The 24,058-nt window shown below is 38.4% G+C and overlaps 1 protein-coding gene across 2 annotated transcripts; it reads right to left on the bottom strand.

The window, feature by feature from the left end:
• Positions 1 to 424: 424 nt before the first annotated feature.
• pank1a (pantothenate kinase 1a) lies at positions 425 to 23,940 on the bottom strand. 2 transcript variants are annotated; one of them, XM_028005905.1, is made up of 8 exons: positions 23,176 to 23,940; positions 13,664 to 13,810; positions 13,290 to 13,495; positions 12,106 to 12,359; positions 9,014 to 9,190; positions 7,843 to 7,966; positions 6,375 to 6,500; positions 425 to 2,470 (listed from the first exon to the last, which is right to left on the bottom strand). In XM_028005905.1, the coding sequence occupies exons 1-8, from the start codon at positions 23,456 to 23,458 to the stop codon at positions 2,411 to 2,413; spliced, it is 1,377 nt and encodes a 458-aa protein (XP_027861706.1). In that variant the 5' UTR covers positions 23,459 to 23,940; the 3' UTR covers positions 425 to 2,410. The 2 variants fall into 2 exon arrangements, with proteins under 2 accessions (XP_027861706.1, XP_027861707.1); XM_028005906.1 differs by lacking the exon at positions 23,176 to 23,940 and adding an exon at positions 22,488 to 22,746.
• Between the last annotated feature and the right edge of the window lie 118 nt (positions 23,941 to 24,058).

The raw sequence follows: 24,058 nt of genomic DNA, 5'->3' as shown, positions 1-24,058 counted from the left end.
CCCACGTAGGATCTGATTCAATCTGCAGACGAACGCAGCTCTGAGTCCCTGGTGGAATATTTTAGTGTTGATGCATTGCAAAAAAAACAAAACAAACAAACAAAAAAAAAACATCTTACCATGTATTTTTGGTCCAGATTCTAGTGCAAATATTTTAGTGCACTTGCAATAAAACAAAACTAACTTACAAGTAACATTTCAGCACAATATAAGAGCTTGATTTAAGTCAATAATTCCATATTATTAATTTAAAAAAGTACTAGTTCCACTGGTAAATTGATAACTAGTACTTCTTAATCAATTACTGACTTAAAAAAAGCTCCTGTATTTTATTGAACAGTTACTTGTAATTTAGTTTGTCTTATTTCAAGTGTATTAGGATATTTGCACTAGAAACTAGACCAAAAGAGAAGATTTTGTGTGGTTTTTTTGCAGTGTACAACATGACTTCATTCCGCAGGAGAGTTTGAAGGTTGCATGGGCCGGTTACAAGTATCGACATGCACTAAAGGTTTTACGCGCCAACAAAAAAAAACATATATATATATTATTGGATGATTTGTCTGGTTACAAAAACTGAAATGGCAAAAACAAAAGCAGTCATTGTGTGGAAACTAAAGTCATCAGGCTAATTGCGGTAAACACTTGGCTTCTCTGACGAGCGTCCAGCTGCAGGCCAAGCTCAACTTAATTACCCAGCTGATATCTGTCTGTTTGACTTGCTAAAAAAAAATGACAATTTGCGCAACCAACACTTCAACCCTGGCACTAAAGTTAAAGTTATATTAAAATACCATAAGTAGATTGTTTTTTTTTTTACATTAGCATTGTGAAAAGTGTAATATTCAAGTATTACCTCAATACCTCAATATTGAATACCTCATATTTCAATACCTGAAACTGGTTAGGGAGAGGGGAAGGATGAAATTTCAACAAATTAATTAAAACCCATCAATTGAGATTAACTTGCACCATTTTTTCCCCTCCTCTGCCAATGGGATGTACGTTACACTAAATTTTACCAAGTTTTTTTTTTTTTTAATCTAATTTCTAGTGCAAATATCTAAGTACATTTGAAAAACTTACAAGTAACTTTTCAGAAAAAAAAAAAGTTTGTTTTAAGCCAATAATTCTTTAATATTGATGAAAACGTACTAGCTATAAATGGGACAAGACATTTTACACATATATGCTAGTATGTCCTGTTCCACTGGCAGATTATTTCACTTGTAGTTGGTACTTTGTCCATCAATTTTAATAAATTATTGACTTAAAACAAGCTCCTATATTGTGCTGAAAAGTTATTCGTAAGTTAGTTTCATCTTATTTCAAGTGTCCTAGAAACTAGATCAAAAATACGTCCAAAGACTTTGTGTTTTTGCAGCGTAGGAAACATTTTGATCCTTACTGTTTCCATTCTGTTGCGAGTGATGGATTCCTGACGAGTACATCTAAATCAGCAGGAAGTTTTCTTTTAATAAAAACAAACAAAAGAAAAAAAACAGACGATAGGAAGAGAAGACAGAGGTTGAGGAAAATGAGAGAAAAATCAAAAAAAAAAATCAATAACGCGTTCAAATCGTCTGTAAGAAAACAAATCTTTGGTCCCGTCACCTAGGACTGAACTCGTGAGGCTGGGTAAATGCGTGCTTGGCAATACGACAGTTGCAGTTTTGCTTGCAAGTAGGCAGACGGAGAAAGGACGAACAAAGAAAGCAAAGGCCATGTGCAGCAGGGCAAAACGAGAGCGGGGGGGAAAAAAAAAAAAAAGGGAAAGAAAAACAAAACAGCTTATCTGCTTTCCGTTAGACGAGAAGGTTGCAGATGAATCTCAACAGGATTTGGCTTCAGTGCACTCCTTCGAAGACAGAAGCATGGTGGGCGACTCTTTGAGCAACAAAACAGGTGAGCAAACCTACTTCCTTGAGCCACGTGTGGTTGAAAAGAAAAAGGAAAAAAAAAAAAAGGTTGCTCGGTGAAGAGTGACTTCTTTTGTGTGCAGACATCCTCTTCTGAGCAGAAGCTGCAAAAATAGTCACCTGATGTACTTCTGTCCCCCAGGATGTAATGCTACAGTAGCTAGACACACAAACACAACCCACCCGCCCCGTCCCAGTAAAAGTCCAGATTACTAAAATACTTTGTCTCTGTGGTTCCTGATCGCAGGGAGCAACAGGAAACCATAAATTAAAAGATCACAATATTGAAACTCTATTATAGAAGGAGCTCTGGGAACAATTGTTAGAGGCTATCGTTATATATCGTTATCGTTAGTTAAATTATTAAAATGGCTTTTTCTTAGCGTCTTGAGTCTCTCTTAGTGTTCCTTTAGAGGTCTTTGATTAGGACCTTTCAGTAGTGTCATCTGCCAACAATGACGTCAGAGCGTTTAGAGGCCGGCGAACTTCCTTCACAGGTCCTCCGACGTCTTCAGCAGCTCCGTCAGCGCTCCGACCGCTCCGAAGTAACCCTGGAGCAAAACGGGGGGACAAGCTGAGGGTAAACGGCAGCTGGAGCACAACCAAACATGAAGCTGCAGATTTGTCAAATGGAAATGGAAATTTCCCCATTTATGTCCGTATACACCAGTTAATGATTAATCGATTACTCAATTAGTTGATGATTATTTTTGATAATCAATTCATCAAGATTAATGGTTTCAGCCCTACGCTGGACAATTCTAGGCTTTTTAGAGCTTTTCTGTGACACTGTGCAACATTTACCAAGAAGCGGCGGTTCAAAAAAACACAAAGATGAAAATTTGAATATTTTACCGCATCTCTTTTCCAATGATTACTTAAACTGTTAGTCAATATACATTTGACTTAGAGGTTATAATTATTAGACCAGTCATTAATAAATATTTGCTTGTATATTCTGCTTTTCCTCTGTAAAGATGAGTAAATGACAAATTTAGATTCTGTTCACAATTAGATATTTAAAAATATTATAGTATACCCAATAAGTTTGTTTCTAATAGGGAATCAGACAGGCATCTCTCAAAAGTTAAACAATGTAAGAAAAAACAAAAAAAAAAAGTTTTTCAAAACTAACATCTTTTGCAACATCTTATTTTTTTGGAGATTCTTCTCTGGTACCTGAAACTTAAAGATAACTTTAAATCTAAATCTGCCAGGGGTTTAAATCATTTTAGCATTAAAAAGATGTCAAATAAACATGAGCAAATTTATTTCCAGACATCAACATGAAAATACGTTGCAGGATAAAGATCCCAATATTTGTAGCTCATACAGACCTCTCTATTTAATAAATGTAGACGCTAAGATCCTTGCTAAGGCTTTGGCCTGTCGTCTGGAAAGTATAGTACCAACTATAGTCTCACATGAGCAAACTGGATTTGTTAAGGGGAGGCAACTCTTATTTAATGTCCGTACACTCCTGAACATTATTTACTCTAAATCCTCCACTGAAATACCTGAAGTTGTGATCTCGGACGACGCTGAGAAAGCGTTCGACAGAGTTGAATGGGATTACTTATTTGCAGTTTTAAAGAGATTTGGACAGGGTGATGCATTCATTTCTTGTATACGTCTCTTTTATGTTTCCCCTCATGCTAGTGTCTCCTCCAATGGTATTCAATCCAGTTTTTTCAGACTTTTCCGCGGCACTAGACAGGGATGCCCGTTATCCCCTTTGTTGTTTGCTTTGGCTATAGAGCCTCTCTCAATCTTTTTAAGGTCCTCTAACACTTTCACCGGAATTTCCCGATTAGGTACAGAATTCAAACTATCTCTTTATGCTGACGATTTATTGCTGTACGTCTCAAACCCTAGTCTTTCCATCTCGTCAATTTTAGCTGCTTTTCAAAGGTTTGGATCTTTTTCTGGTTACAGAGTAAATATTGCTAAAAGTGAATGCTACCCTATCAACACGGCTGCATTAAAGCTTTTACATTCCGACATTCCGTTCAAGTTGAGCTGCTCTGGTTTTAAGTACCTAGGCGTCAGTATAACCAGGTCATTAAGCTCTCTTTTTGCTGTTAACTTTTTGCCTTTAATTGCTAAAATTAAATTGGACCTCCGAAGATGGAATAGTTTACCTCTTTCACTTATAGGTAGAGTCAATGCAATTAAAATGAATGTTTTACCTAAATTTTTATTTTTGTTCAATAGTCTTCCACTGTTTCTGCCGAAACATTTCTTTAAAACGTTGGATCAAGTTATTTCTGGCTTCCTATGGTGTGGTAAATCACCCAGAATCCGCAAATCCACTCTTCATAGATGCAAATTCAACGGTGGTTTGTCACTTCCAAACTTCCTGCTGTATTATTGGGCGGCCCATATCCACAAAATTTCATTTTGGTTTGGATCCCTGAACTTCCCATGGTGCAAGTTGGAAGCACAATCATGCTCTCAATCCTCACTAATTGCTCTTCTCACTTCTCCCATTACATCCAACCCCTCTGGCTTTACGAACAACCCAGTAGTTCGCTCCGTCTTAAAAATTTGGTGCCAGTTTAGGAGGCATTTCAAACTTAACTCAGCATCTACACTTGCTCCTTTAATGAGGAACCACTTGTTTCAACCAGCACTCACGGATCCCGCCTTTTTGTCATGGGATAATAAAGGGCTGTCATGTTTCAAGGATTTTTACAAAGAAGGTATTTTTCGCAGCTTTACAGACCTTGCATCAGAATTTAATCTCCCCCCTTCCCATCTATTCCGGTACTTTCAAATCAGACACTGCGCCAGGGCTCTGTTTCCCGGTTTTCCCTCTAGGCCACCAAACCTGTACTGGGAGCTGTTCCTGAGTTGGGATCCTCTTCAAAGGTCATATATCTCTAAAGTTTATAATGAAATTCTGTCTTTTAATTCTTCACCCATTACTAAGATTAAGGCTGCTTGGGAATTCGAACTTGGTCTAAATTTGGGAGAGGATTGGTGGAATAATGCCCTTAAAAAAATTCATTCAAGCTCAATCTGTGCTCGACTTTCTCTTATTCAGTTTAAAGTTCTCTTCAGGGTTCATCTCTCTAAAAATCGATTGTCGCAATTTTCCTCCGTTTCTGACATTTGTGAGAAATGTCGTGCGCCTACCTGTAATCTAACTCACATGTTTTATTCCTGTTCATCACTTCATAGTTTTTGGCAGACCTACTTTGTTACTATCTCAAAGATACTCTCATTGGATATTAAACCTTCTCCCCATGTTGCCATATTTGGGCTTCCAGTTAACTACAAACAGTTCACTTCCAATCAATTGGACGTCTTAGCATTTACTTCCTTATTAGCAAGACGCCGTCTTCTTTTCCACTGGAAATTAACTAAACCACCCTTTAGCAATCAGTGGCTAAAAGACACCATGTCCTTTCTAAAACTGGAGAGAATTAGATATTCAGTGAAAGGCAACTCAGCCAACTTTTATAACTTATGGTGCCCTTTCATGACATTCTTTCACTCTCTTCAGTCTCTTCCCCCGGATTGAATGCTACACCCCACCCTTTTTTTTTTTATTTTTTTTTTTTATTAGGTTTGTTCTTGTGTCTTGTTCTCGTATGAAAAAGAAAAATACTCATAGGAGGTGAATTGTATGCCTTTTGTCAGTTAGGTACTTTCTACCTCTTCTATTTCTGTAACCTGTTCGTTTCTATCGATGCCATAAAGAAGATGTATATCACGGCATACTTTGTTAAGAGTAAAGATTTTGCCTGTAATGTCTCTTTCCCTTCTAATAAAAATATTAAATAAAAAAAAAAAAAAGAAAATACGTTGCAAGTCCAAACTATTGCTAAGGTAGGCATACATTTATTGGACCAATAATGCTAACTTTGAAATTTTGCCATAAATCCTCAACTGATCCCAGTCCTGTGAACTTTGACCTCTCGTCTTAGCGCCAGTTTTGACTCAATATCAGACAAACAACCTCAGTTATTTTTGTTTTCCTGAGCTTATTTTAGACTTTCAAACTTTCAAAACACACGTGCGATTGTTAACGTCCACAGCGAGGTGTTCTTGTGACGGAAGGGACCAAACCAAATAAGGACAGACTCCTGCACAATTTCAGAACAACATTTTACACGGCGGTGTTTTTGACATCAACGCACCAGTGAAGCATCATCAAGCTTCTTAGCTTTAAACCAGGAGCCTCAGGTCGTCATAATTGACTTCAATGAATGAGAGGCTTCCGCTAAAGTGTTGTCAGAATCATTACAAAAGACACTCCTGATCCTTTATGTGTTTGTATGACAGTGAATTTAAGACTTTAACAAACAAATTGAGTTTTGTTTTCTTTTTTTCAAGACAGCATAAAAGGTTTGGGTTTTTTTTTTTATAATACATTTAACACACAATATTCCATTTAGCGTACTTCAGCTATTTTAAGAAAATCTTAAAATTCTGATTATTGTTGCTCACCTCATGCTCCAGAAAGAGGGCTCGTAGCTGCCCTTTTGACCAGAAGTCCATGGCGTAGGCTAGCAGCTTTGTGGACACGGTGTTGATCCGAAGGAAGTTCCCAACAAACACAACCCGCTCAATTTTCTGAAACAAATACAGATACGGAATTTAAAAATATAAATAAGATACTGCCTTGTTAAACGTGTCAAAAATAGCAAGAATAAGTTAATGCTGTTGCATTTTTAAATGAAGATTTATATGAACAGAAGCCAAAGTGTATTCTACAATTGAATTATATAAATAAATGCTTTTGGTTGCAAATAACATTTGCAGTAACCCTCATCAGTCACCAGGTGGTGCCAATGAACTGATAATACTGCAAGATGAGTCCAATTGATTCATATGGATTACAAAAACTGAAAAAAAAAATCTTCTCTATAGACAGAGGGAAAAAAAATATTCAGGCAAGATTATTACAATATTAACTATATTTAACGGGTCATACAGTCCTGAGAATGAAGGGCCAAATTTTAATGTTTATTTTTAATGAAATCTAAATTTATTCCAAAGAACAATTGTAAAAACAATAATAAGAAAATAACCCTGGCTGCTTTTATCTGTCCTTGCTGCAAATCTGCATGCAGTGATAGCCCTGTACAATGCTGCTTGATCGCCATGCCACAAGGCAACACTGTAAAGAAGCTCACAGCACACAGAAACTCTCCTGATTGGTCCCTGCTGTGCAGGAGACTCTTAAACCCACCGTCCACTTTTCCCCTGAGATACTTCCTGAGATAAAGAAGTCAGCACGGCCCGCTGACTTCTTTATCTTCATATGAGCACTAATCTTTGATTTTTGTAGCTACACAAGTAAACAAAATATCACATTCTTGCGATTTCCTGTGATTAAAACATTCTGGGGAATTAATTATAGTCTTGCTAAAAATAAATTAAAAACAAAAATTAAAGTAGATATTGTTTTGTGTGTTTGTTAAAATAGCTGAAGCTGCATGTGCAAGGAACATGGTTTTGTTTTGTTAAATAATTACCCTGAAAACACCCTGCTTCGTTGTTTTATTTATTTATTTTGTCAGGTGGTTGTTGGAAACAAACTCTGGGCTCAGGACCACTGGTGGTCCTTAGGCACCCCCTAGTGATCCGCAAGGTACTGCATGTAAACTACTGTTTATTTGTCATGAGGTTTGGTCTGTTTTGTAAAAACAACTTCTCATTAGGATGAACAAAAACAACGATAAGCAAGATCAGAAACTAATATATTAATTTCAGGTTGTATATATTAAGATGTTTTTTTTGGGGGGGGGAGGGAACAGTTTCAAGTTAGGTTGTCTGTTAAATGGGTAAAGTGGCCCTGAACCTGAGAGAGTTTATTTAACTGTTCAGAATCAGGTGTTCTGGTACCACTTGGATGCCAAATGTGGCTGTTGCAAAAGAACATGAGACTTAGCCTCTGTGTGCATGTAAATACCTCGTTGACAGCACACATGCGTGCTATAGATCCTATGTTATTGGTGATGGTGATTAGTGTGGCTCTGGCCAGGTCTTCCTTCCTGATGCTGTCTCGCTTCTCTTTGCACATCATGTGACCAAAACTGTAAAACAAGCAGAAAGACAAACATCAAGCTACGCTGAGCACCAACCGGTTATCTTCTTCTTAGATGCAGGTCAAACTAAATAAAATTTGATGTTTTGCAATGCACATGTCACAACACTGCAGGCACTCATGAGAGATTTGATATCCAAGTTTTTGTGTCGTTTGTGCCGGTCCGAGAACAGTCTTATTGTAATGTTTTCACATCCCTCTGTCAGTGCGCCATCATACCAGTTGGCTTTATGGAAACATTGGCATGCAAGTCTTTTATAATTTTTGTGTGTGTGTGTTGTTGTTGTTGTGTATCTTTGTTCTTTTTTTTCATGTCTATGTGAACCATGAGTCTGTTGAAATAAATCAATCAAAATCAAATCAAAAATCTCAATAGGAAGAACCAAACCAGCTCAGAAAATAACCTTGGGTTGCATAATTCAACAGGTGCAGCTCATCACAGAGTGCTTTGTTCCAATAAATGACAGAGGGGAATGTCATAACAACACTGATTATAGTTTGATTACTGAATTGGAAGTTTACAATTCACACACAAAACGCAGAGTAAACCGGTGTGTTTACGGAATGGTTGCCAGATTTGCTTTGCTGCTGTCCGGTTTTAATTATTCGTATCCTCATTGTGTTATTGCAGAATGCGACTTTCTTCATCATGGTTGAAACTTGCCGTTTTCACACATGGTGAAATTCCCTTTACAAGAAGGTTAATGACACGCATCAAATTACCTAATTAGCCAAACATCAAGCTTATAGATGACTCAATGAAGTTTATTAAGATTTAAAGAAGTGAATCAAACCAATTTTTATAATATAATATATATATATTATATCAGCCCTGCGACAGACTGGCAACCTGTCCAGGGTGAACCCCTCCTCTCGCCCGAAACGTTAGCTGGACATAGGCACCAGCCCCTCTAGGGACAAGGGTGTACAGAAAATGGATGAATGGATATATTATATCACAAATAATGTGAATTCACGGCAGAAAAGCTCGGCCTCCTCTATCTGAAACCACCTGTGATGACAACGTTGTGCTCACCTGGAGGCGACGGCCGAGCCCTGCAGGCCGAAGCGCTCGTAGTCCCCGCCGTAGATGTCTTTCACCAGCTTGTCCACGTTTGTGGAGTCGCCCTTGCTGGCCATTTCTAGCGCCTCCTCGAACGTCTCGCAGCCCGTCAGGAGGCAGCAGAGGCCGAGGAACGTTCCACCTCCCAGACTGAAAGGGCGAGAGAGGAGGAGGGTTCCAGGAAGACGACAACAGAAAAAAATGCAAGTAAGAGAGGGAAGAGCTGAAGGCAAGAAGAATCAATCAATCAAAGCCTTTGATGACGTAAGTGGAACAGCGGCTTGTAAATATGAAATTAGAATGACATTTATGCATTTAGAAGATACCAGCTGAAAAAGCGAAAGAGGACGGGATTGAGCAATTAATCCACTAGAAATGGAAAGAAAGGAATACACTGGAAAAAGATTTTGTTACAAATGAGCAACGTCTCCTTTTAATTTCCTGCTCTGCAATATTTTCTCAGATCTTTCTCCGATCGCCTTTTAGCATCGATAAAATTAAACCAAAAACTAATTCCTGTGAGTTTTGAAATAAATGCCTGATCTACCTAGAGTTAAAGAAGCTTTAAGAAGTGACTTTAAGTCAGAACTATAACTAAAGCCTGAACTAGAATGCAGCCTTGCATCAGAAAGTCATTGCCCTCAGGAAGGCATTTTAAGGAGTGAAAGTAGGTTAACACAGAACAACACGAGATGCGTTCTCGAAATTGTCCTCATTCTGATCATGCAAAACACAAGGAGGTCGCCATGGAGGCATCTGTAGAAATACATCTGCATTTATACAAATTAGGTTGATTTGATAAAGACCTTTTGGTCATTTGCATTGTTGGTACCAGAACCTCTCATATTCCTCTTGAAAATGCTCATTAAAGCAGGTGTTGGTGCTTTTTGGCAGTGAAAAATGAAATCAGCATCTCCATAAAGCATATCAGCATAGGGAATCACAAATTGCTCTGTAAATTTCCTCATAAACCACTGTGCTGTCTTTGAACTTGATAAAACCCAGTGGACCAACATCACTAGATGACCCAGCTCCTCAAATAATCAGCGTAGGGGAAACCGTCCCACAAGACCTCAAGCTGCTCAGACTCTGTGTTTCTCTGCTCTTCCTCCAGTCTCTGGGACTTCCGTTACCAAACGAAATGTAAAAATGACAAGCTTAAAAAGAGGAACATAAAATTCATAGCTCATGCCCCGTGTTAGCCATTGTGTGGTGGCTTTAACTCTTTCAATCTCCCTCAAACCAGGAGTTTCTGAAGGGTTTTGTCAACTCAAATTTAAGACCTTTAAGAATGGAATTTAAGACCTATATCTCTACAAACTTCGTCCAACCAACTCACGAAAAATGTCCACTTAACCATGATTGACACAAAACGGCTAGCTAGCAGTGGTATGTTAGCAGTGTGTTAGAAAACGCAATGAAGATGCAACTTAAACTTTTGCCCGACAGAAAAATCCTGAGAGAAAAAAAAAAAATACACGGAATACATGGGTGAGATTAAGTAGACCTGCAAAATTGAAGACCTGTGATTAAAGTATTAAAGGCCAACTTACCTTTTCAAAATAAATGTAAAATATTTTAAGGCCTTCACTTTAGATAAATGAATTTAAGACTTGAGCGGACACCCTGTCAAACCTTCCAATGACCTTTGCATCCCAATCGCCTCAAGGCTGCCGTTATCCTTGTTGCGTTTGTCCCTCTTGCACCATAAATGCTCTTTTCACTCAACTCTGCACTCTGAACACACAGCTTCTTTAGCAATGCACTTTTTTATGGCTGACCATCCTTGCTAAATGGTGTCAACGACTGTCTGTTGGAAAACTACCAAGTCAGTTTTGCACATGTAAGCTATCTGTACATAAATGGCTGTACTGTCATATTTCTGTACCAAACTGCCTTTTTGTAATTGGCCTTGTAGCAGAAATGCACACCTGAAATATGTGTTGCTCCATTTCTAATCAATCTACATCATAAATTTAATTACATCCTGAATTACTGGGATGTTCCTGTTGTCAATGCGACAACCCCAGATAGAAAGACAGCATAAACAAACACATATTTGTTGCCGGTAGTTTTCTGAATTAGTTTATCAGCTGAACAAAAATGTGACAACTAATCAGGAGGATGGATCAACACGGAAGTTATTTCTGACATAACAGCAACATGCCTCGGTGGAACACATCACTGTCTCACTGACCTTTTCAGGATTGTTCTAAATCACATCTACTTCACTTATTAAGTGGGAAAAAATTGCAAGGTGAGGACCAAACCCTTTGGTTTAGTGCAACAAATGACTAATTAGCACTAAATAGCTTGACTAGTGGTTTTACTGCTATAATACCAAACTATGCTATGTTACCTAAGCTGATTAAAGGTTCCAGTTAAAACGGAACTAAATAGTAGAGAAACAGGTTCAACATGCAAGGCATTCTTGGAAATTTCCTTTGAGAAATGAGAGTTGAACATACTCTGCAAGAACAAAGCGAAGTTTTTCCTCTCAGGCGATGCAAGAAGTAAATGACAACATTCTGTTCACTGCTTCAGGAATCCTTGCAGCTTGTTTTTGACTAACTTTTTTTCTTGTGTTGTGTTGTCAGAGAAATATGAAGGTGGAGTGCTTCGGGAGGAGAGGCCTATGAAGAGTTTGCACTTAAGTTCTGTTCTTGAGTTTTTGTGAAGTACGAAATGTCCTGGGCAGAGAGAACTTTGTCCTTGTAGCCTCTGGTAGGATACATTTCTCTGTTCTTGAGGAGTATCTGTTGGCCGTCAATGTCACTAATTAAACTGCTTTTCAGTACCTTTTCTTCACTAATTGTTGTTTTATTTGTCTATTAATATTACTAAAATGATCCAATACCACCCAAACATCATTTTCAATTTGAAATCAACATTTGCAAACTGCTTTTGATTAACTTTAGGGCAGCACAACTTTGATTACGTCTGATTTTAAAAACACTTTGATACTCTGATGTGTGCCTAGCCATCTGCGACTTTTTCCACACTTTCATATCTGTTGTTTTTTTTTTGTTTTTGTTTTTTCAGTATTTGCTGCAGGTCCTCCTCACCTTGTCCCGGTTACCCGTTTGTAGTTGTTCTCTGAGTAGACCGCCAGTATGGAGACCCCGGAGCCGATGTTGACCAGCAGCATTGGGAAGTGGTTGTCCAGGTTGCAGGGCTTTTTCACACAGCTCTGGGGATCTGAAGGGTTTTGGAAGTAGTAGCACTCCGGGTGTCCGTTGAAACCGACCCGATCGATAAACAGCAGGCCACGGATGAGGCAGTCCAGCTCATCCAGCTTCAGCAGCTCCAGGTCAGCCATCTGGGTCACAGATAGGGGTGGGTTAGGATGACTGCAACAACTACAGGCAGGGTTTCTGGACAGATTTCTTAAAAACTGCAGTCTGATGGATGCACAGACAAACAAGAGGACGCAAGTACAGAATAATCACTTCAATTCAAAGAATTTTGGCCTTGTAATTTGACACCTTGATATTGGGCCTCTGTCCCTTTAAGAAGCTCTTGCTCTTTCTGAAAGTCATCACAACATCACTCCTCTTGTTTACCCCTGAACGATATTTTTACCAGCGTTTCACAGAGAAGCAGCTCGTATGCCGAGCTCAGCAGATGCACAGTTCCAGCTGGTGTTTGCCAATTGCTGCTGGCTAGTCTGAAGGAGCTGAGTGCGGGAGTCATGGAAAAGGGTTGCTTTGTGAGGTGGAAACTTGGAAAATGGTGTTTTGAAAAGTTGTGTGGTTGCCGTGGGAGATTAAGGGATTTCTCAAAAATGAATGAAACAATTAAAGGTATGCTGTCGATGAGGGCAAAACATTATAACATGATGTAAAGCTCAAAAAAGTCGATTTTAAATGATACTGCCTCTTTAAATCCAATTCCATACTTTTCCAGAATCCAAAGAGACATTTAGCAGGTCAGGATAAAATAAACACTTAAATATTTGCTGTAGAATAAAAAAAAGGAAATTTTAAGTATCTATTTGGGTCAGTTTTTCAGGTTCAGAGAAACACAGATACCACATCCACATAATTTCTGAAAAAGGAGATATGAGCTCGCTAATGTATGACCTACATCTCCTGTGTGGACCAATGCAAAGCAAATTGGTAAAAGTAGACTGTACAGATGTAAATTTGATATGTACAACATGTAGCTGAGGTCAACGTGACCATATTCGAAAAGTCCAACAGTGGGGTGGCAAATAGTGACCTCTACATGCATTGTTCGCCAGACTCACTGTTCTGAAGTCATTCTCAAACTTGTAGGCGCCGCCTCCCGTGGCGCACAGTGTCGTGTGCAGGCTGGAGAAGTTCTTGTCTCGTCCCATCTGGATGAACCGGGGCATGGCCTGGGTCGGGAAGCGGATAAAGTGCAGGTTTCCTGTCCGGCCACACATGGTCAGGTTCCTCAGTTCCAGGTGGACGTCGCGGACACCCGTTTTACCTGAGGGGGAAAAAAACAAAAATGTTTTCCTAAACAACAATTCTGAGCTAGCTTGTAAATTAAAACATTTTCTTTGACAGAAGGTAAATCAAGACCGTGGACAGTGTCCTGGACATGACTTTTATATCATGTGTTAATTTATTACTCTGTGTGTGTAAGCTTACGCACCATAGGCCACGTTTGAGGTGAGGTAGCGGCGGATAGATTTGAGGTTTTCAACTTCTTCTTGCTCTTCTTCTGCAGTAATGTCGACTGGCTCAAAGTACACCAGCTTAACCAATGTGCCACCGATGTCCATTCCAAACCAGGGGAAAGCTGCAGAGGAAGACATGGAATTAGCTTCTTTACTTTTAGATGAGACGCTACAGGTCTGAACGACAAACCTGCACAATTTTCTGTTCGGAACCACGTCTATAGCACATTGAGATTTCTTTGAAATGTAAGGTGCGTTACAAATAAAATGTATTATTATTATTATTATTAATTAAAAAAAAATGTTTTTAAAGGTTTACTTTGAAGACTGTTTCCATGATGAGATTAAATCTGTTATTGTGGTTGGAACAAAACCAATGAAAACATTAAAAATCAAATGGTTCCCACAACATTTGACAATCTCAAATTTCTCTGTGAGATTGCATAACAGCCTCCAGTCGATACTTGAAACGAACTACTACTTCCCTTTATCAATACTCACCACACATAGACAAATTTCTCTCAGAATGTTGAAGACATGGACCTCAGCATTTATTTAGTGACTGAAAGTTAAAGTGGCAGAATCCACTTTGGGATAAATAAAAAAAACAATACACTTATTCTCAGAAATTGAAATTTGAATTTACATTACTTCAAGTTTTCCATATGAACTTTAAACTAAATAGAGACCTTACATAATGTGTCTTGTCAGCATATTTATACAGTATGTCATCATATGCAAAATATGCTGGTTGAAGTTTAGTTTAGTTTTTTTAGTCAAATACTTAACTGTACACTGCTTATTCCACTTTAAAGTCATCTCAAATTTTTACATAAATGTGGAGCATTTTACTGTACAGATATTCTGTATTCACAGAGGGAGAGTGCTGGGATTTCAGGCTCTTTTTTTATTAAAAAGCAACTAAAATGGGTCAAAACTGGTGCCAGAAATAAAATGTTGTGATCTTTACATCTCTACCAAACTTTGGATCACAGATTATTGCTCTAAAAAGCATAATTGTTGACCATAATTACTGTTCATGTCATAATGGGAGGGGGAAAAAAAATTGACGGTGAGTAAATCTCAGTTCCGTCTCAGACTGCGACTGCATGGTAGCGCTACATACGGCACTAACAGAGATAACACCATTTTCTTTTTGTGGTGAGTTTAGTTCAAGATTGAATCTGACTGGAAGAAGACATTATATTTCAGAATGAAAGGCTGGTAAATAAATAAATTAATTAAATAAAGCACATCGCCACAGCTCACCGAGAGCCAATGTTCCCATGGAAACAGGTAACCCTCCCTTCCCCCACCGTCTCTCATACAGTCTCCAGCCTTTCTATTTTCTCTTCCACTCGGCTTCCCCTCGACCTCTCAGGCGATTTTATGCATACCATCCATCTTCCTGTACTTCTCTGCTTCCCCCCCCCACCCACCAGCTGGACTCTCACAATTAAAGTAAGGTCTCGATGGATCGGATACTGAAGGACGGGTCCAGAGGGCCGCGGAGCTAAAATCATTTTCAGCTGTCACTTTTCTGTTCGGAACCACGTCTATACGCTAAAACATTTTTATAAAGAAAGAATTGACTACATCTCATCACTGAAATAAAAGTAAACTACCCCAATTATAATCTGATAAAACTGACTGAGAAAGTGGTCAGTCATTATGGAGCTCAAATTAATGCAGTGCAATCCCTCACCTGCCTGCTCCTGCACACTGCTGGTCAGCTGGCTGCAGCCTACATTTTTCCCCAAACAGTGATATCACTCTGTGCAATAAGTATAAGAAAGCCTCCACTATTATCAGCAAGTGTTTTATCTGTACTTTCATTTAACTTCAAGTCGGAAATAACACATTTCTGTTATTGATGATCTCATTACATTGGTAATCACTAATGTTATGCTTTTAGCAGCACTAGAAATGTTTTCCTTTCCTTTAAATGCTTCTAAATTTGAAATAATGTTGCTTTTTTGTATTTCAGGCACAAAAACTAAGAAGGAATCAGCTGAACAAAAATATTAGGAATTGTTTCGTGAAGAATTTTACAAATATTTTTAAACATCAAGATCACAACGCTTACAAGCACAAAAAAAGAAAACAGTTGGATTATAACAAAAAATAATTACAAGTAATAAAGCTAATAATAAATTGCAGATTTCTTAATAGCCATGTGTTTCTGGTTGTGTACCCTCTATTTTTAGCAGTCACCAGCTCTGACCCACTTCTGTTTGCTCAGGCAGCTGAACAAATACCAAAGTTCTAGTTGACACAAGTTTGGAAATGATGGTGCTACAACAGTCAGGGTGACACGATGAAGGTTACTGCAGGTCAAACAGTAAAGGATCTCCCTTCGTATATAAATTAGGCCTTAAAATATTAACATTTTATCCTAGCTGAGCTGTACGGAGGTGAGCAAAAACGGGCGGGGACACTTGATAGAACTAATACAGTTTCATGAGAACCTGCTTTCTAAACAACATAATAACTCTTTAAGATGTCGTTCTCCCACTTAAGTATATATCGTGGTAAGCCGCGGTATTCAACACAGGAATGTGATGAAGCCATTTATTTTGTGCATGATGGCGAGCCAACACACTGAGCTGACAGGACAATGAAAACCACAGAGCTCCACATGTAAACAAACGTTGAAACGTTGCACAGTAAAATCCGTCACAACAAGCACTAAAGAATTGTTATTAAGCGTTCTTCTTTTGGGATCTTGGAAAACCTTTGTTTGAAAATATTATAAAATGAATTTACTCCCAGCACACGTTTATGTCAGTGTAGATGTTTAGCAGAAATAAAGTCTGATTTTATTCATCGGCAGTGACAGGGCGAGTAAAGTTGCACACAGAGTTGCTTTTAGAGCAGGTCATGGTAAAACTGATGCAAGTCACCAAGCACCTTTCGAAAGCAGAGGTTAGTGGTCCTAAGTTATGTCAATATGCAAACTGCTTAATCCGTAACTTGGTTTTAAAGAACATAAACCAGATTTGCAACACTGATTACTAAACTAGCAGTGTGCTGCATGCATGAAGTGCTTAAAGTCTGCATGTGATTTAACCCGTGCAGCTGAGTTTCTGACTTGATGATCAGGAGATATGACGATTTCACAACAAGGGGACAGACTGACCGTCTGGATTACAGGGGGCAAAGTTCACTTTCAGGCTAACAGAAAGTCCTTTGGTCTGGAGCTTTGTCAGGCTCCCTGTGGATGTATAGGAAATGTCTTAAAATGCATTGCGACACTGAATTGTTTCAACAAAACCAACAGCAGGGAGGATGACAACATCTCTGTGGAGGAGTAAAAGAAATACTTCGTCAAATCAATGACTAAATATGATCAATCTACATTTTAAGCCAAATTACTAATTCTACTCTGGAAAGTTCTTTTCATTTTCCTGTTTTGCAGACAAATAAAAACTATATTAGGGATGGTATGGTTATTGAAAATAAGGCAAACTGAGGTTTTCAAAAGTTAAAATGTACAGGTCCCGTTTACACAAAACCGGTTATCGGTGAAACTGTAAGAGTTTTGTGCGTTTACACGTCTCCAGTGATCGGACTCTCTGACATGGGAACTTTCTGAAACCAGATCTCAGAGGTGAAGTTTTTGGAAATGTGTGTTAATGTATATTCCAGTTTGGTTCATCACATAGACGGCAAGCAACAAAAATGAATTCATTCCATATCTAAACCAGTCGTGTTGCACTTCATTCAGTATTTTGGCTTCAACAGAAAACAGAAATCAGTGGTTACTGCAAGATATTGTGTCCCAAACTACGGATGGATAATTATAGGATTGTTTACCATTATTGCAAAAACTTTCTAAAAATTGTGAGCTATTGCAAAAACAATAAATTACAATTAATGATATTTGTATTGTCATAATGTTTTTTTTTTTTACAAATTTCTTCAGGAGTTTCATGATAACATCATGCTATAATATGATTTCATGCAGTTACTGTACGCAGTTTAGTGAGAATCAAACTTCTTTATGCAAATGGTGTCCTGACGCCTAATTCAAAAACTAAACACGTTTTCTTACAGCAGTAGGGCAAGAGACAACTAATAGGAGATGTTTTCTTTTTTGTTAAAATTCTTCACTCTTACTTGTATTCTGTATGGTTGCGCAGTAGTGGAGAATACTGCATAGAGATTAGGAAACGGTGGAAAGGTTAGTTAAAGGCAAGGTGATAGTGATGCAAGAGTTGCTCTTTTGAAATTATGCCCAAAACTGTGAATCAGTAAGCAACCGTTCTATTGACATAAGTACATGGTAACATAATGAAAACAGTTCAAAATTGTATCAGCCATAGGCATGCAGAAAAACATAAGGACGATCTCTGTGGCAAAGATTATAACCTTGGCAGAAAAATAATCTTAAAAGAAAACAACTGAAAAGTCCTTAATGTCTCCTCCCAGGTAGTATTTGATTAAAGTATACAAATACCCAGTAAAGAATACACAAACTTTCTTCCAAAAAAAACATTTTGATCAGAACCTATTTTTCTCCTCTCCCGTGTGACCTGAAACACCCTGGTGGACCATCTCTCCAGGAATCCTATTTAAAATGGCCACACACACACACACCGTGCTGTGTGTGTGTGCGCAGCCAAAGCTCACTGTGACAAGGAGAAGGGCCAGAGAGAAGGGGGCGATTCGAGTCTATGTAGGTGAAAGGCCTCTGGCCGAACACACACCTGCTCTGCACCGCATGTCCACATGGTGGGATAAAGCATACGCATGCCAACAGGAGAGCAAAGCATGTGTTGCATTTGTTTGTTAAACTTTAATTGTCCTGTCCTGTTCTGTCCCAAGGCTGAGATAAGACAGGAACACATGTCAGACTGGAGATTGTGTTGATACAGTGGGCACACTGATAAAAAAAAAGTTTCATATTCTTAACAAGTTGTTTTATCCTCAAATATTAATATGACTGCCTTATTAGTGTGATTTTTTTTTTTTTTTACACAACCAAGTGACATTCTGATTTTTATAGCAATGCTACCATTTAAAGCTTACAGCACCACCGCTTTTTTAAGGCTACAACTGTTAGACTCCATAAGTAAACCTTTAATAATTTATTTATAAAGTGAGACGTGCTCTTAAAATATTTAAGAAGCAACTTTAAGAACCAAGTTTGTTCTGTTTAATTTTTCCAGTGTTTATTTTTTTTAAACTGAATAAAAAAAACAAAAGAACACTGAGATTAAAAACATTTTTTCAACAAATGCAACAACAAAAACATACATAGTTCGAAAAAAAGAGCGAGCTATATAAAAAAGCAGGTATATGTCATTGAATCAGAGTAAATTAGTTAATTTAATCCAGAGCCACTAAAGTATGACTGTATTTTTTCTCTTCACAACAAAAATATCAAGGGTTTAAAGATTGTTATGTTGTTTTTTGTTTTTTTTAAATCAACTTCTTCTGGAGGCGGTTCAGTCAAATCAGTACAAAATCTACTGGATGAAACAAAAAGGCAGAAAACTGAAGGACACTGAACTTTGCATCGCTTTAAAAAAAAAGTAAAACCATGCTTTTACTGACATATGACTATACTAAATCTATAAATACCTACTACATTGCAGCTGTAGTCATTACTAAGATTTTCAATAAACAACACAATTTGTAAGCAGATGAAGAATTAGAGATATTTTCTGTTGTAATCTGACAAAATTAACTCATAATTCGGCTTTTATTAGGTCTGCTTTGTACCTTAAACTGCTGAAATTACATCAGAACTAACCTGAAATAACCCAAGAATGTGAGAATACGTTTTGTTTAAAAAGAACCAGTTTTATGTAGGTTTCAATGCAGTTTTGGTTGTTTTTCAGGTGTGTCAAAGATTGAACACTTTTCCTCCATTCCAATTTCCATAATCTCCCTATTCTTAATTTAACTACACCCCTCCTGAGATTTGCTGAGAAACCAGGTCTATAATCTACCTTTAACAGGCAGGAGTGTTCCTTTATTCCCCCCAAACATCTATATCTTTTTACACCAGTTATGTTATCAAACAAACTCATATGCACAAGCTGTATAGTTAGCAAGAGGCAGGGTGTGCCATAATACTTGATAAGAAGTCTTTTTTTTTTTTTAAATCACTAAAAGTCAACATCCTAAATAAACCCAGCCCCATTCACGGAGTTTCAATTGTGCCTTCTTTTAAATATCTACAGCTCAGCTGTGTCATAAACCTTCTGGTTTTGTTTTCCAGGAGTTCGACCAATTACATGTGCCCGTTCATCCACACCCCATATTTCACTGATAGGCAAAGCACGGTTTATTTCCACTGCTTTCATCCATCACTTTGAAACATTATCTTTGACAAAGTCATAATAATGAGCTAAAAATGTTTCCAAAACCCTGACTCCTCAGTCTTACTTTGTTTTGGGTGAGTTTTGGTTCACTCTTTCACAAAACCTGGTCCTGGGTATTTATCACGCTGATCAGGATGATGTGAAGCTCCAGGTTTCTCACTGAACAACGTTGGATTTGTAAGAGTAACAGAATGGACTCATAGACTTTTAAACCAATGATGGTGAACATTTCTTGTTAAGATCAGTGATGGTAATGATAGAGTAAAAAAAAAGTCAATCTAAAGGCATTAAGGATGAAGTGAGCTTTATTTATAAAAGGTATGCTCCAGCATTATGCGGAACTGTCAAAACTAACAATTGATATTTAACATTAAAGTGCTGCACATATCTTAGATGGAAGAAGCTGCGTTTGTTTCCAATGGCTTTATACCACTTTAGATTCACATATTTTCCATGTCTGATCAAGTTGTACATTTTTTAATGAATCCCAATAAGTTTCACACCCGACATCCGAGTGTAAACATTTGCTTCCGGTCCGAACAAGAGAAATGTCAGACTGGGTTACGCAATGTTAACCCAACTAAGCCACAAAGAAGGAAACAAAAGTGAAAAATCCATTCCCAGAGGGAAACACATTCCGGAGTCAGCACTTTCTGGGGAAAAGCTTAGACATTTTATCCAGGTTCATCGGGATGACTGGACTATTTCCAAGGATAAGTCAGCCATAAAACAGACAATCTCTGCCCGGACCTCTTAATGATTACAGGGGCGACTTTAACTTCATAATCAGGGATAACCCTGCTGAAAGTCTTTGCAGGTATTAGTAGGTTGGCACTATTATCCGTCTACATATCCTAACATTGCAAATTTCCTCTACTTTGTCCATCAATTATAATAAACACAATAAGCACAATTACATGCTTATTACAAGAATGCAAGTCACTGTCACAAAACTACACAGGTGTGTCTTATAATAGAAATGAAAACAAGGAAAGGTATGAGGGAGGTGGAGTCCAAGTCATTACAATGGCCACTCGTGTAATTGCATAATCACAAAATAAACACTATGACTTGTGAATGAGGAATTCAACTGGACTAACATAAGACGTTTATTTTAAAATGGAAAAACAAAAAAAAAATGTTTATGTACATCATTTAAACCAGCATTTTAAGTTTTTTTCAAGGTAAACTTATTAATATTAATTTAAACCTATAATTCACATATTCAAGTTCAGTCACAGACAGCATGACAAACAAATTCCTGTGTAAATATTTTCCATGATACCAAAAGAAGAGCTTTGCTTGTGCTTACTTAATTTAAGAGATGCAAAAATGAATTGTTAAGAAAACAATACCATAAACATTGTGCAATCAGAATCTGCCAGTTTTCCATGATTATTATGTTAAATAAAAATGTACAATGGCTTTTGTTTTGTTTTTTTGTAACTCAGGGAATATCTGACCAAAAACTAGAAATCCCCACCATTTACATTTTGTGAATTCATCAACCAACTGCATGTGTTTTAATGTACTTTGAGATTAATAAAAATCAGTTCAAGGTTATTGCCACATACTTTTATGGGATAACCTTGTAATGCCTGCACTTTCTATTTTTTATTTTTTTAAAGGTGTCACCCCAGGAAAACCTTGATCAACACATCTCTATTTATTGCTTTTAGAGTTTTGTTTATATTTTACTACAACAGATTTGCTGCTGGTTGACAGTCCGTCAATAAAAAAAAAGCATGCAAATGTTTTGGTGTAGTGATGGAGCAAAAACATTTGTGTGACAAGTTACCTATATATTAAACTGTTTGCTCATTTCCTCCTACAGAGCTACTGTAGTATACATTTAAAAATCTAGCAAAACTGATCGTTTTACAGCAGTGATTATCAAACTTTTGAGAAGGATGGTGACAACATGTCGTTATTACGACAGAAAGCAGCTAAACTTCTTATAAGAACCAGGGTGATCTATTGAAAACATTTCTTTAAAAGCAAAAAAACTAAATAAATCACAATGCTATTTTGATTTCTATCACCATCCCTGGCCAACACAATTACTTAAGGATGTAAGGAATGCAGTATGGCTGACTAAGAGACTTGTATTACCGCAGTATCTCTGTATCTGTGCAGAGCGTGAGCATCTCTGCCAATATGTCCACAGAGTAAGATTAAGTTGAACCCAGATAAACAGTTTCATCTGTTTATCTAGGTTTAGTCAAAAAACCCTAAGGGTCTAGCCAAAAAAAGTGCAATGTGCAGCAAATTGCAGCTGAAAGAAATATTTCTTAAATATTTAAAGTATTTAACAGTAGTATTTAACTGCAGGTTTTATCCCTGCAGTTTTCTAACAGCAGGTTTAATACATGCCACACCTCAAAAAACAGGTAACGCTTGAGTTCACTGATAAGCAGTTCTTAATAGCTTTCTTAGGATAATGAAGCAGAAACTAACTCACACTTACCAGGTTTCTTCTCCGTTATAAGCTTCATTGTTAGGCAAAATATATGCCCTAGAAGGCACACAAAAGACTTTCTGAATACTATACAGGAGAGGCTTACAAATAGGAGAAATTAAAACGCAGCTATCTGTTCTAGGTGTTTATGAAGACTTCACGGAGAAAAGAAAACAACTCCTTTCAGCTTTCTGCGCTAGACCTGTGAACTTTACTAGGATGATCTTCACATCTTCCTAAACACTTGGTAAGCACAGAGGGGTGGATTCCTATCCATTCACCCTTCCTCTTGTAGACAAGAGTCGAGCGTTGATTGGCTGAGACAAGCCAGGCCCACTTATCAGGAGCTTTTACACCACCTGAAACCGACCAATCACAATTCTCCAAATGCAACCTGAGGGTTGATGAATACAAAAGGACGTCTCCCTGACGACGGCAGGCTGTAGGACTGAGCAGCAAAGCGAAGAAATGTCAACATGACTCCTCAGTTATTAAATAGCTGTTATAGTATAAATTTAAAAAAAACCCATCATCAATGATGGCGTGATGGGAGCGCAGAAAGATGGTCAGAGTGAATGTGCTATGATTGCGACGACGGCGCCATTCTGCAAAACCACGCAGCCAGTCGGAGTGACACAATCAGCCCACTGATCATCTTGTCACAGCAGTGACAGTAAATGCGTGACAGTTAACTTACGAGGTCTGTTCCGTTTCACCGACTCCGTCCTCCTTCGCAACCGGCTTCTCTTTGCCGGGGACCCGTTGCAGTCCTTCTCCTCCCCACGGTGCAAGTGATGCATTTCAAAGGTGCTGCTGCTGCTGCCTGGTCCTGTGCTCAAGCCCAGCGCATTGCTGGTGGAGCAGCCGCCGTTAGCGGCTACCACGACGAGGCCGTTCAACCCTCTTGGACTCTGTACGTTGTTGACATGAAAAGGTCCCGACGCTCCCTTCTTGTCCACCAATGACTTCGCTTTATCCATGGCAGCGCTAGCCTAGCCTAGCATCTGCGGGAAACAGCCGGTGTAGGCTTTAGCTAGTTTAGCTTAGCTGGCTAACGCTAGCCCCGCTGGCAGGCTCGCGAGCAGCGAATGCCGTACTTACGCCAAGACGCCAAACAAAATGTTTGCCCTCATTTTTACTGCAAAGCCGTAACTGAGTTTTAAAATGGAAAGACTTGCTAAAACATAGCGTGTCCTTTGAGGTCACTCTCGGTCATTCCCCCCTCATTGAGATCCTGGCAAGCGCAGCAGCAGCCCGTGTGTGTATTTGTGTACGTATATAAGAATGTGTGGCTAGACTGCTACGCAACTAGCAGAGTATCGCACCCGTCCACCTCCCTCGACCGGTTTTTCTGCTGCAAAAAAAAAATCAGTGACTAATATACGAATGTAAGTGCGAGAATGGGCTCGTCCGTATCGCTTTCCTCTCGCCGCTAGATTAAAAGCAGAGCCTAAACACTAGCCTACAGCTGCGGGCTCTTTATTTATGAGCCCTGCTGTCCGCTGTCAAATTCATTCCCCGCAGTCCTTTGCACGCGTGATGTGTTGTTGCACGCTGCCAATCTAAGAGCAGTCAAAAAA

The sequence above is a fragment of the Xiphophorus couchianus genome, chromosome 22, assembly GCF_001444195.1.
Source record: "Xiphophorus couchianus chromosome 22, X_couchianus-1.0, whole genome shotgun sequence".
Taxonomy (NCBI): Eukaryota; Metazoa; Chordata; class Actinopteri; order Cyprinodontiformes; family Poeciliidae; genus Xiphophorus; species Xiphophorus couchianus.
Note: the sequence above shows the minus strand (reverse complement) of the source record. Positions and strands in the feature narration are given on the sequence as shown.